Source organism: Triticum aestivum, chromosome 1D (genome assembly GCF_018294505.1).
Source record: "Triticum aestivum cultivar Chinese Spring chromosome 1D, IWGSC CS RefSeq v2.1, whole genome shotgun sequence".
NCBI classification, from domain to species: Eukaryota; Viridiplantae; Streptophyta; class Magnoliopsida; order Poales; family Poaceae; genus Triticum; species Triticum aestivum.
The window spans coordinates 290,789,727-290,803,406 of NC_057796.1; the positions used below are offsets into that span (position 1 = coordinate 290,789,727).

General features: G+C 44.2%; 1 protein-coding gene across 1 annotated transcript; it reads left to right on the plus strand.

Annotated features, from left to right (window-relative positions):
• Nucleotides 1-28: 28 nt before the first annotated feature.
• Nucleotides 29-1,508, plus strand: LOC123168499 (protein CURVATURE THYLAKOID 1B, chloroplastic). Its single transcript, XM_044586385.1, has 6 exons — nt 29-432; nt 502-608; nt 678-764; nt 865-927; nt 1,133-1,170; nt 1,274-1,508. The coding sequence occupies exons 1-6, from the start codon at nt 276-278 to the stop codon at nt 1,326-1,328; spliced, it is 507 nt and encodes a 168-aa protein (XP_044442320.1). The 5' UTR covers nt 29-275; the 3' UTR covers nt 1,329-1,508.
• Nucleotides 1,509-13,680: the final 12,172 nt, after the last annotated feature.

Sequence of the window (13,680 nt, forward strand, 5' to 3'; positions counted from 1 at the left end):
TAAACACCAGAAACTCCCGATACCGCAAACGGAAACATCCAGGCCATACAGAGCCCACCCCAAACCCCATCTTATCGTTCTTCCGCGCGCAATCGTGTGGCGCCCATCCCACGCATCCCCACTTTATCTTTGCGCGCCCAAACCCGGCCGCTCCCTAACCTCCCGCAGGACGCCGTCCCACCGACCTCGAGGCCGTTATTAGCCTCGGACGAACGCGCTTAACGAGCAAGTGGTGGTGGAGGTGAGGCGTACACTGACCGAAGGCATCGATCTCCATGGCCCCGACCGTCGCCTCCCCAGCCACGGGCGCCGTCGCCTCGCCCATCGCGAGCGACCTCGGGAAGGCCGCGCGCTCCGTCGGGCTCGGGCTCCCCGCGCTGCCGCCGCTGCCCGGCCTCGCGTCCCACGGCCAGCCCCGCGTCGCGTCCTTCTGTGAGTGTGGCTCTGAGAACTTGCGCGTGCAGCGGCATGGGACGTGGATCTAAGAAGAGTTGTTTTCAGGCAAAAGGCTAGCGAGGAACGTGGTGTCAATGGCCGCCGGTGAGCCGGCGGCGCCGCTGGCCGACAACGCCGAGCTTACCGAGTTCTTCAACGGCTTGAAACAAGAGGTACGTACGTGGCACGTTGGAGTTCATTAGTTGTGGCGCGAGTGACTGACACCTCGTCACGGCGTGCAGTGGGACAGGGTGGAGGACAAGTACGCGGTGACCACGCTTGCCGTCGCCGCCACCCTCGGCATGTGGAGCGCCGGCGGAGTAGTATCGGTACTGAAGACGCTTACCTCAACTGTTTGTGGAACAAGTTGTTTAAAAAATCACTGAGTTGATGGGGTAGCTGAAGGTGACTTTGGTGTTAACCTTGCAGGCAATCGACAGGCTCCCCGTGGTTCCAGGTCTCATGGAGGTCGTTGGCATTGGCTACAGCGGGGTAAGAAAGATCCACAGCTCAACAGAACCTCGATACCGTGATAACGTTTGCTATTCGCAAAATGCAATGTGCCTAAGATTGATTTTACTGGTCAATCTGGTCATTAATTTGATCATGCTGTACAAGTCTGCCATTCTTCCATCGCTGCCAATTTTCTAAGAGTTTCCCATTTTGATCCGTTCTTCTGAATTTCTAATACATGCAGTGGTTTGCGTACAAGAACCTGCTATTCAAGCCCGACAGGTATTGAAACACAGCCTTTGTACCGAACCTGCAAAATGCTCCTATAAGATTCTTTAGATAAGGAGGGCTCCAGGCGCTCAAAGAATTTCAATGGATTTTGCAGGAAAGCGTTCTTCGCCAAGGTCAGGAACATTTACGAGGATATAATCAGCGGCTAGACGATGAAGCACTTGAAGAGGCGCATCCCAATTGAGAGAAGCACAAAGTACTCAAAACGGAGACGTGCAATTACTGTATATCTGTACTGTATATTTGAGCATAGCATCTAATATAATCCTTACTCAATGTATATCTAAATAAGTTGGACATATTGACGCAAAAAACTTTTGATGTGTTTAGCCACCTTCTCCCAGAATTTTCAAACGGTAATTTTGCCCTTGCCATTAATTGGTTGCATATAAAATTAATAGCATGGTCCGTTCCGAAAGATGATTGTTCCGTAATTGTCGGTCGGGCATAGGGATCTATTGCCGCCAACGCACCCTGCTCCCTGATCTATGTCTACGGTGTGAGGCGTTCCTGTTGATCACGCCATGCACCTCTCTTTCACCCGTTCAAATTCAATCCACAAACGTCTTTCGTGTACACTAGCTAGGGCACATGATCATACAACACCGACTCTTCCCTAGGGTTTTTGTGAGGGGTAGCAGAGCAGGGGATGCATCGAGGATGTCAAAGGCATCATGAAGGGGCTCATGTTATCAGCTAAGGAGAGGAGGGGAGTGAAGGTAGGGACAACATGCACGGGAAAGAAGATGATGTGGGGGATCCCGACGCCCAGGCAGCGGGCTTACTTTTCTCAGATCGGTCAACGCATGCTTCGGTGGTAGGGAAAACACTATATGGTGCCCGATCAAGGGGTGGGGATGAAAGGAGCTTGTAGATAATACCTTTTTATACACTTTCCGACAGGAGTTGGGGTGAAGGAGCGCACTGGAAGAAGGGCCATGGGGGTTTGATAAGGAGCTTTTGGTAATGGGGAAATTTGACGCAGATAAAACAGTTGAGGAGTATGACTTCAATATAATTCCGATGTGGATTAGGGTCTTCGGTCTGCCTCTCGGATCCATGAACATGCCCACGGGTGAGCTCATTGCGAAAAATTTCGATGAGTTGGTGGGTGCGGATGTTTGACCATATGGTACATTGATAGATAAAGTATATGAGGATGTAGGTGAAATTGGATGTTAATTAATGGTTGGTGAGGAGATACATGTGGGCTAGGGAGAATAACAAGGACATGGGCAAGCAGGCAACTGTAGAGGATGAAAGCAAGAAGAAGAAATTTTTCTGGTGTCGTTTCGAGTACGAACATTAGTGGACTTCTGCTACGCTTGTGGAGTTATTGGTCATGGGGAGAAAGAATGCATCATGAAACCAAAGAAGGGAGAAACACCTCAGGGGTATCTTCGGTGATGGTAGGGGGTGATGAAGATCGAGAAGTTGATGAGTGATGGTAGGGATAGCAACAATAGGGGTAGCTTCGGTGTTGGTAGGGGTGGGGAGGAGGCTATGGTCGTAGTGTTCGTAGGGCAACAGTATGGGTAGCAGAGGAGGGAGATCTGGCAGTGTGATGCGTCATCATGGCATAAAGATGGTACTAATACTATGAACAGTTGTAGCAGTAGTGGGGGGAGATAAGAAGATTACTAGCCAAATGAAACCAAACGAAGGGAGCACAAGAGTGAGAAGATGGGACAACAAAATATTTAATTTTCTGGCAGGAGAGGACTAAGTGTATAGTGACTAGGAAGTGAGAGGAGCAAATGAATTAGAACACGATGGGCTTAGCAGTTTTGGACAAGGGTGCAAATGATATGCAGAATAAATAGATAGTGGCTGACAAGGTGGTAGCGAATGTAGCACAACAAATGAAAAACCTAGAGTGAATGATCTGAGTTGAAGCAAGAAGGGTGATGGGCAGAACAAAGGAAAGAAATTCAAGAGAGTTAATAGAGAGGAGAACGCCGAAAACATGACATGTCAAATATTGCAGGTAGTAAGAGGAGATGCAATGAGATGGAGATTGATGACCAAAATGTCATGAAGAAGGGTAGGGTCAAGGAGATAGTAGCGAACGAAGAGGACGCTGAGAACAACACAAACAAAAGTGAGTATGTAGGAATGCTCTGCAGGGCAGCAAACAAAGTAATAGCTTGAAAGTGTTAGGGACTCCGGAACATCCCAACTATCTGCAGCCTTCTAGATCTCGAAAGGTAGGAGTATCCCGATGTTTATGTTCTTGTTGGAGACTAAATTGTTTGGGAAGTGGTTGGAGAGGTCTACGTGGAGGTACGGGCTCGCTAACATGAGTATGTGGAACCCGAAGGGGCGCCATAGGGTGTGGCAATGTTTTGGCGATGTGGCATTGATATGTTGTTGCAGTCATTTGGGAGGAGTTACGTGGATGTGGATGTCATAGAGTAGGATGGTGGAGTTTGGATTGTGACGGAAGTCTATGGAGAGTAAGAATTGGAGAGAAAGAAGGGAACATGGAGAATGGTTCAGAGGCTAAACAATAACACTAAGATGGCAAACCATGGTTGTGCCTAGACTTTAATGAGATCCTAACCAGCGAGGAGAAAGTAGGCGGGGTGGCTCGACCCCACCAATGCATGGACCAATTCAGGAATACTCTAAATTTCTGTGAACTCGTGAATATTGGCTTTGAAGGGGATACCTTTTGTGGCACCCCAGCTCAAAGAAACTGGAACACCCCGTATTCCATCCCAGGGATCAAGTCTTCTGGAATACGACACTGCTTGGCATAGAACATAACAACTCTTTATTACAATAATATGGGTACAAGGGTTCTGATTACAAGGTTACAGGGGCACGACAACACTACGCCTGCTAAGGTAGTCCTATGCTAGCAGCGGAACAACTCGTAGTAGTAGAATAAATTCTAGTAGCAGAACAGTGACGACGGTGATGGACTCCACTGCAAAGGCACATTGACTGGGACACATCCTAGCTCGCAGACTCGAGATCCTCGACAAGCAATCAATCACGGCCTCACCTGCAATCTGGCATGACACGCCAGGTGAGTACTTTGAATGTACTCGCAAGCTCACAACAACCAAATGTTGGGAAACGTTGCATGGAAAACAAAAAAATTCTATGCACACGCAATGATCTATCCATGGAGATGCATAGAAACGAGGGGGAGAGTGTGTCTACATACCCTCGCAGACCGTAAGCGGAAGCGTTTCTCAACGCGGTTGATGTAGTCGAAATTCTTCGCGCTTCAACCGATAAGTACCGAACGCACGATACCTCCGCGTTCTGCACACGTTTAGCTCGGTGACGTCCCTATCCTTCTTGATCCAGCAAGACGTCGAGGTAGTAGATGAGTTCCGTCAACGACGGCGTGGTGACGGTGATGGTGAAGTGGTCCTCGCAGGGCTTCGCATAAGCACTACGAAAATATGACCGAGGGTGTAAACGGTGGAGGGGGCGCCGCACACGGCTAGGCAATTGTCTGGGGTGTTCTAGGGGCGCCTCCCCCCACATATATATAGGTGGGAGGGGGAAGGGAGCATCCAGGAGGGCACCCCAAGTAGGCCGAATCCTAATTGGGGTGCTTTCCCAAGTGGCGCCCCCTTTCCTTGATTAATTGCCGGAGAAGAAAGGAAAGGGGGGAGGAGAGAAGGAAGGGGAGGCCAAATCCTCCCCCCTTTCCTTCCCCACTTGGCCGGCTGCCATCGGGGGCTCGCCAGACCCTTGTGGGCTGGTGTGCTCCCCTCTTGTGGCCCAATAGGCCCGATATACTCCCGGGCGTGACCGGTACCCCCTCCGGTACTCCGATGACTATCTGGTTTCTCCGAAAAACACTTTCGGTGTCCGAATATCATTGTCCTATATATCAATCTTTACCTCTAGACCATTTCAAGACTCCTCGTCATGTTCGTGATCTCATCCGGTACTCCGAACAACATTCGGTCACCAAATCACATAACTCATATAATACAATATCGTCATCGAACATTAAGCGTGCGGACCCTACGAGTTCGAGAACTATCTAGACATGACCGAAACACCTCTCCAATCAATAACCAATAGCGGAACCTGGATGCCCATATTGGCTCCTACATATTCTACGATGATTTTTATTGGTCGAACCGTTATGACAACATACGTTATTCCCTTTGTCTGTCGGTATGTTACTTGGCCGAGATTCGATCGTCGGTATCTACATACCTAGTTCAATCTCGTTACCGGCAAGTCTCTTTACTCGTTCCATAATACATCACCTCGTTACTAACTCCTTAGTCATTTGCTTGCAAGCTTATGATGTGTATTACCGAGAGGGCCCAGAGAACCTCTCCGATACTCAGAGTGAAAAATCCTAATCTTGATCTATGCCAGCTCAACAGACACCTCCGGAGATACCTGTACAACATCTTTATAATCACCTAGTTATGTTGTGACGTTTGATAGCACACAATGCATTCCTCCGGTATCCGGGAGTTGCATAATCTCATAGTCGAAGGAATATGTATTTGACATGAAGAAAGCAATAGCAATAAAACTGAACGATCATTATGCTAAGCTAACGGATGGGTCTTGTCCATCAAATCATTCTCCTAATGATGTGATCCCGTTATCAAATGACAACTCATGTCCATGGTTAGGAAACCTTAACCATCTTTGATCAACGAGCTAGTCTAGTAGAGGCTTACTAGGGACACTATGTTTGTTTATGCATTCACACATGTATTAAGATTTCCGATCAATACAATTCTAGCATGAATAATAAACCTTTATCATGAATAAGGAAATATAAAATAACAACTTTATTATTGCCTCTAGGGCATATTTCCTTCACCAAAAGCATCAAGGCAGGACAATAACGTAGCATTACAGTGTTAAGTTATGAATAACTAATATGGAGGTGGAAGTAAATAATGATCATGACATGGTAAACTTGAAGTAATGGTAAGTCCTCGTTTAAGGTCACATGGACCATTTCACTCTTGACTATCGAGACAATCAATATATCCTCATGATCACCGCGTGATCTCATAATCATCCAATGATCATCCCAAGACTATCACCGGCATCCTGCCAAACTGTTACTCACTCAAATATAAATATAAGTTATTTCGTCATCATAAGTGTTGATCGAATAGTGTGACCTAGTACGAATTGTGTCCATGACCGAGGACACGACTATTCGAATAGATTGTACACTCTATAGAGGTCGCGCATTTTCCCCACACTATGGAGCTCCTGGCCTCATATTTTAGTACATATTCCCATTCAGGTGGACCAGTGTTGCTCCAACAAAACCGATCTATTGCGTGACACTCTTACAGCCACTCTGACATACCCCTTTTTGGGTCATGTCATGGGTGTCCCTGATGTCACCACGTGACATCCGGCCACCGTCGTGGCTAAACAGTACTATCCCAAATGGGGACCTTGGATATCCATATAACTTGGGCTCACAAGGTTATAGCCACCTACGGGCTAGGGTAGCACACACATATAACCTTCCCTCGTTGGAGGTACCAGTAAGAGAATAGATCAAGTTAGGGCCTCCCCATCCAGGCAAATGTGGCTGCACTGGTGAGCTCGATTTGGTGGCACTTGATCAACGAAATGACGGAATTTATCCCCAAGATATATCTCTGTCATGATTGTTACTCCAACATCATATATCAACCTGTGATCCAAGGCATAGCAATATGAAACTAATAATCCAAGAATAATATAACCATATCATTTCTACTAACTCCATAAGCAATAATATCAAGTATCCTCATGTTCATAATAAAAGTGCAACTATTGATCCTTATAATCCAAAGTGATCATGGCATTATCTAACTAACAATCCAATAAATAACATCACCATGCCATTCCTACTACTCCACAACTTCAATAATAAATATTCCCAAGGTGTCTCATGATCATAATGAAATCATAGTAAATGATCCTACAAATCCAAAGGTAACATGGCAATATCCAAGTTGTAAACTACTAGTCATATCCAATCCAATTATGAATATGGCAGTAGAAAATCCAATAATACTCCAATAATTGCCATGAATAAGTCATTATCAAACAATTCAAATTAAATCAAGTTTTATTATATTAAACCATGGCATTCCATTGCAATCAGGCAATTGGAGGGTGTGTCTTGCCTTGTTCCAAGAGAGTGAGGAGAATACTCCTGGTCTTCACGCACAATCAAATCACTCTGGAAAACATTATTACCAAGCAAAATAAATACCACATAAAGCAATTTCTTCTATCCAAAAACTCTAGATAGAAGAGAAAAATGTGAACTTCTACCATAAAATAAAGGAGCTCAAAACAAAAATACTGCAAAAAGAATCAGCTCATTTGGACTTATAGATTAGGAGATATAGCTGGTCAAACTGGATAAAAATGAATTAAACAGATTTTCTGGAATTTCCTGGAGATGCTGACGTCGAAGGGGTCAAGCTAGAATATTCTTTCACTTCAAAACGTTTCAGCGCAGCCAGGGTCACTGACCAGTGGGCCCCTTTGGTTAGATTTAAAGGGAGAGAAAGAGAGAGAGAGAGAGGCAGGGCGGCGAGCTCACCAGCGACGGTCGGTCGCGAGGAGGTCAGAGGCGGTGGGAATGGAACAAGCGCTCAACGGTGAGTAGCCCAATACCCGTGGCTCGTCGGGAGGAGGCCGAAAAGCGTCGAGCTCTTCGTCTCCAGCGGTGGCGGGCTATGGTGGTCTTCGGGATTGTCGATTCCGGCTCGAATTTGATCGGAGGCATTGATATGTCTCCATCGTATATATAATTTTTGATTGTTCCATGCCAATATTCTACAACTTTTACATACTTTTGGCAACAATTTATATGATTTTCTTGGACTAACATATTGATCCAGTGCCCAGTGCTAGTTCCTGTTTGTCGCATGTTTTTGTTTCACAGTAAATCCATATCAAATGGAGTCCAAACGGGATAAAAACTTACGGAGATTTTTTTGGAATATATGTGATTTTTGGGAAAAAGAATCAACGTGAGACGATGCTCAAGGGGCCCACAAGGGTGAAGGGCGCGCACCAGGGGGTCAGGCGGGCCCCCTGACCTTGTGGCCACCCCGTAAGGCGGTTGGCGCCCTTCTTTCGCCGCAAGAAAGCTAATATCCGGATAAAAATTGTGTTAAAATTTCAGCCCAATCGGAGTTACGGATCTCTGGGAATTTAAGAAACGGTGAAAGTCCAGAATCTGGGAGCGCAGAAACAGAAGGAAACAAAGAGAGAACCAATCTCGGAGGGGCTGCCGCCCCTCCACCGCCATGGAAGCCAAGGACCAGAGGGGAAACCCTTCTCCCATCTAGAGGGAAGGTCAAGGAAGAAGAAGGAGAAGGGGGGCTCTCTCCCCCTCTCTCCTGGTGGCGCCGGAACAACGCCGGGGCCATCGTCATGACCGCGATCTACACCAACAACTTCACCACTGTCATCACCAACTCTCTCCCCCTCTATGCAGCGGTGTAACACCTCTTCTCCCCGCTGTAATCTCTACTTAAACATGGTGCTCAACGCTATATATTATTTCCCAATGATGTATGGCTATCCTATGATGTTTGAGTAGATCCGTTTTGTCCTATGGGTTCATTGATGATCATGATCGGTTTGAGTTGCATGTTTTATTATTGGTGCTGTCCTATGGTGCTCTCCGTGTCGCGCAAGCGTGAGGGATCCCCCCTGTAGGGTTGCGTGAGTGATAGAAACACAAACACGGATAAGTTGGTCTTGGCGTATGGGAATAAAGAGGACTTGATACTTTAATGCTATGGTTGGGTTTTACCTTAATGATCTTTAGTAGTTGTTGATGCTTGCTAGAGTTCCAATCATAAGTGCATATGATCCAAGAAGAGAAAGTATGTTAGCTTATGCCTCTTCCTCATATAAAATTGCAATAATGATTACCGGTCTAGTTATCGGTTGCCTTGGGACAATAACTTTCTTGTGACAAAAAGCTCCCTACTAGAACTAACTTAGTTGTATCTTTATCTAAACAACCCCTAGTTTTTATTTACGTTCTCTTTATTATCTTGCAAACGTATCCCCTACAAAGTACTTCTAGTTTCATACTTGTTTTAGGTAAAGCGAACATTAAGCGTGCGTAGAGTTGTATCGGTGGTCGATAGAACTTGAGGGAATATTTGTTCTACCTTTAGCTCCTCGTTGGGTTCGACACTCTTACTTATCGAAAGAGGCTAAAATTGATCCCCTATACTTGTGGGTTATCAAGACCTTTTTCTGGCGCCGTTGCCTTGGAGCAATAGTGTGGGGTGAATATTCTTGTGTGTGATTGTTTGCTTTATCACTAAGTAGATTTTATTTGCTGTTCTAAGTTGTTCTCTATCTTTAGTTATGGATATGGAACACGAAATACCAAAAAAATTAGGTGTACTTGCTACTCATGGAGATGGGGAACCTCCTAAAACCCTCGATGCTTGTTATGTGAAAGATATTATGCACTACTTTGATAATCCTGAGAAAACTCCATTCAACTATATAATGGGAGTAACGTTGGATCAACGTGAATACTTTAGGGATTATCGCTTGACTCGAAAAGGGAAACTATTATGGGATCAAATTTATATGTTGCGTTGGTATGCTCGGCAAATATGCTTGAGATATGATTATACTTGTTGCTCTAGGATGAAGGCTCCACACCTTCCCTTTTCATGCAAATTTAATGATGATAAAACCTTGGCTTCTTATGCTAATGGTATATATGATTACTATGACGTGTAACAAATAGAATAATTCGTTGTGCTTATGAAATTGAATCTTTGTTTAAAGAGTGTGAAAATCTTTATGATGTTGTTTACAAACCTGAAAATTTGGCTATACTCAAATATTGCTATGAGAATTATGAATACAATGCCGATATTGATGCGTTCATTGAGAAAGTCTCCGCTGTCCAAGAAGAGGCTAAAATTTTGCAGGAATCTATGGGAGAAAAAATTGATGACACTGTGAGCTCATTAGATGAAAAAGATGACGAGGAGAGCGAAGAACAAAAGGAGGAAGAGCAGATTAGCTACCCGTGCCCACCTTCTAATGAGAGTAACTCTTCAACTCATACATTGTTTAATTTCCCTTCGTGCCTACCGAAGGATGATTGCTATGATCCCTTTGATTCATTTGAAATATCCCTTTTTGATGAACTTGATAATTGCTATGCTTGTGACCAATATGCCAATATGAATTATGCTTATGGAGATGAACTTGCTATAGTTCCTTATGTTAAGAATGAAATTGTTGCTATTGCGCCCACACATGATAGTCCTATTATCTTTTTGAATTCTCCCAACTACACTATATCGGAGAAGTTTGCGCTTGTTAAGGACTATATTGATGGGTTGCGTTCTACTATTGCACATGATGATTTTGATGAATATAACATGCATGTGCTTGCTGCTCCTACTTGCAATTATTATGAGAGAGGAACTACATCTCCGCCTCTCTATGTTTCCAATACAATAAAATTGCAAGAAACTGTTTATACTATGCATTGGCCTTTACTTTGTGCTTGCATTGTTCTTTTATGACATGCTGATGCATAGGAAGAGAGTTAGACTTCGTTGTTGCATGATATATATTACTTTCTGCTCACTATTAAATTACAAATCATTGTTAATTAAAATTGTCTTTGATATACCTTGGGATCCGGGTGGATCCATTACTTGAGCACTTTATGCCTAGCTTAATGGTTTTAAAGAAAGCGCTGCCAGGGAGACAACCCGAAAGTTTTAGAGAGTCATTTATTTCTGTTGAGTGCTTTTATAAAGTTAAAAAAATAAAGTGGGGAACCTAAAACTTTTTCAAAAAGAAAAGTGAAAGTAAGAAAGACGAGCACCGTTGAAATGGGGGAGCTCCTTGAACTTTGTTCATGCCCATGGAAACTTTGCAAATCTTGAATTACAAAAACTTTTCAGCAAAAATAATTATCCCCTTGTATAAATCCATTGTATTTTAAAAATAATGTGCCAATATTTGCCTTTAGGATGATTAGATTGCTTGTTTGGTTTGTGCAATGTAAAAACAGAAACTTTGGCTGTAGTGCGTGATTTTACATTTTTATTGGAAAGTCAAACGCTTCTGAAACTTTTTGCACAATACTTCTATACAATTTTTTTATTTTTTTCCTAATGTTTCAGAATGTTTGGAGTTACAGAAGTATGGTTGATGTTCAGATTACTACAGACTGTCCTGTTTAAGACAGATTCTGTTTTTGATGCATTGTTTTGCTTGTTTTGATGAAACTATCGATTGTATCGGTGGTATAAGCCATGGAAAAGTTTTATTACAGTAGCTACAATGCAAAAACAAAATATGAATGAGTTTGCAACGGTACTTAAAGTGGTGATTTGTTTTATTATACTAACGGATCTCACGAGGGTTTTGTTAAGTTTTGTGTGATTGAAGTTTTCAAGTTTTGGGTGAGATCACGATGGATGAAGGAATAAGGAGTGGCAAGAGCCTAAGCTTGGGGATGCCTGAGGAACCCCAAGGTAATTTTCACTGACTCCCAAGCAACTAAGCTTGGGGATGCCTTCTGGGGCATCCCCTCTTTCTTCCAACGATCATCGGTAATTTTACTTGGAGCTATATTTTTATTCGTCACATGATATGTGTAAATCTTGGAGCGTCATGTGATTTTTCTTTTTCTTTTAATAATTCACCATGCTGGTATGAGATAGTCCTTGGTTGATTTATAGAATGCTTCATGCACTTCACTTGTATCTTTTGAGTATGGTTTTAAGAACACTTCATGTGCTTCACTTATATCATTTGAAGTTTGGATTGCCTGTTTCCCTACACATAGAAAGCTGCCATTTGTAGAATGCTGTTTTGCTTCACTTATATTTGTTAGAGCGTGGGCATATCTTTTGTAGAAAGAACTAAACTCTCTTGCTTCACTTATATCTATTTAGAGAGTTGACAGGAATTGGTCATTCACATGGTTAGTCATAAAATCCTACATAAAACTTGTAGATCACTGAATATGATATGTTTGATTCCTTGCAATAGTTTTGCGATATAAAGATGGTGATATTAGAGTCATGCTAGTGGGTAATTGTGGATTGTAGAAATACTTGTGTTGAAGTTTGTGATTCCCGTAGCATGCACGTATGGTGAACCGTTATGTAACGAAGTCGGAGCATGATTTATTTATTGATTGTCTTCCTTATGAGTGGCGGTCGGGGATGAGCGATGGTCTTTTCCTACCAATCTATCCCCCCTAGGAGCATGCACGTAGTACTTTGTTTCGATATCTAATAGACTTTTGCAATAAGTATGTGAGTTTTTTATGACTAATGTTGAGTCCATGGATTATACGCACTCTCACCCTTCCATCATTGCTAGCCTCTTCGGTACCGTGCAGTGCCCTTTCTCACCTCGAGAGTCGGTGCATCCAAACCCCGTGATATGATACGCTCTATCACACATAAGCCTCCTTATATCTTCCTCAGAACAGCCACCATACCTACCTATTATGGCATTTCCATAGCCATTTTGAGATATATTGCCATGCAACTTTGATAAACACATTTCTTATATATAATTTGGGCACACAAATTCACCATTTATTGAGATATGTCTATCGTTTCTTGCTTAGGATTGTCAAATATTCAAATGATATTCACAAAAGAGGTTGTGACTAGTTGTTTGCTTATTTTGCAGAAAAGTGCGCCAAAGGCACTATAAACTACAAGATTCTACCTAGGAAGAACTGAGGAACAATACTAAGGGCTGGAACAAGAGAAAGAGTGACCCAAGTGTGACGAAGATTATATTTCCAGGGAGCTAACTAAAGAAGAAGAGGGATCATCTTGTGATGAAAGAAGAGAAGTAGGAGGGCCAAAATGCAAAAGGTGCAGATGAGAGCAGGGGAACAAAATCCCTAGATCGCCTCCATTCCCCATCGGGCCTGGCACACATCTCTCTCCCTCATCCCTCCTTCTCCATCACCGGCCGCCGCCGCGGCCAGGCCGGCGTGGCGGCTCGCCATCCATCCACCAGCAACACCATCGCCTCCAGCCGCCACTCCACCCCGCACCACCAGCACCACCCCATCCATTCGAGCGCCACCACCAACACCCACGCTCCAGATCGAAGAAAGGAGCGGCGCGACCCACCAGACAGCACGTCTGGGTACCCGCGCCCCTGCTGTTGCTCTTCTATCTTCCCTCGCCTTGCTGCTGCTCCTCCACTTCTCAACTCAAACCTGCTGCTGCTTATTCTTCCCGCGTCCCCGCTGCTGCTCTTCTTGCGCCTCTGCTGCTTTCCTCTTCTTCTCTTAACCCTGCCGCTGCCCTTCTTCTTTCCTGAAACCTGCTGCTGCACTTTTCTCTGAACCTTAACTTGTTGCTGCCACTTCTTCTTCTCTGAACCCAACGCTGCTGCTGCTCCCTTCTTGCCCATGCCTCTGCTGCTGCCTCTCTTCTCCTACACCTTTTGCTGCTGCCATCTCTCTCTCTCTCTCTCTCTCTCTCTCTCTCTCTC

Excerpts from the sequence above, each read along its gene's own strand:
- LOC123168499 (XM_044586385.1), top strand. The coding sequence starts at position 276 with ATGGCCCCGACCGTCGCCTCCCCAGCCACGGGCGCCGTCGCCTCGCCC. Across the intron at positions 609-677 it reads TCAACGGCTTGAAACAAGAG|TGGGACAGGGTGGAGGACAA; the intron begins GTACGTACGTGG and ends CACGGCGTGCAG. Across the intron at positions 1,171-1,273 it reads CTGCTATTCAAGCCCGACAG|GAAAGCGTTCTTCGCCAAGG; the intron begins GTATTGAAACAC and ends TGGATTTTGCAG.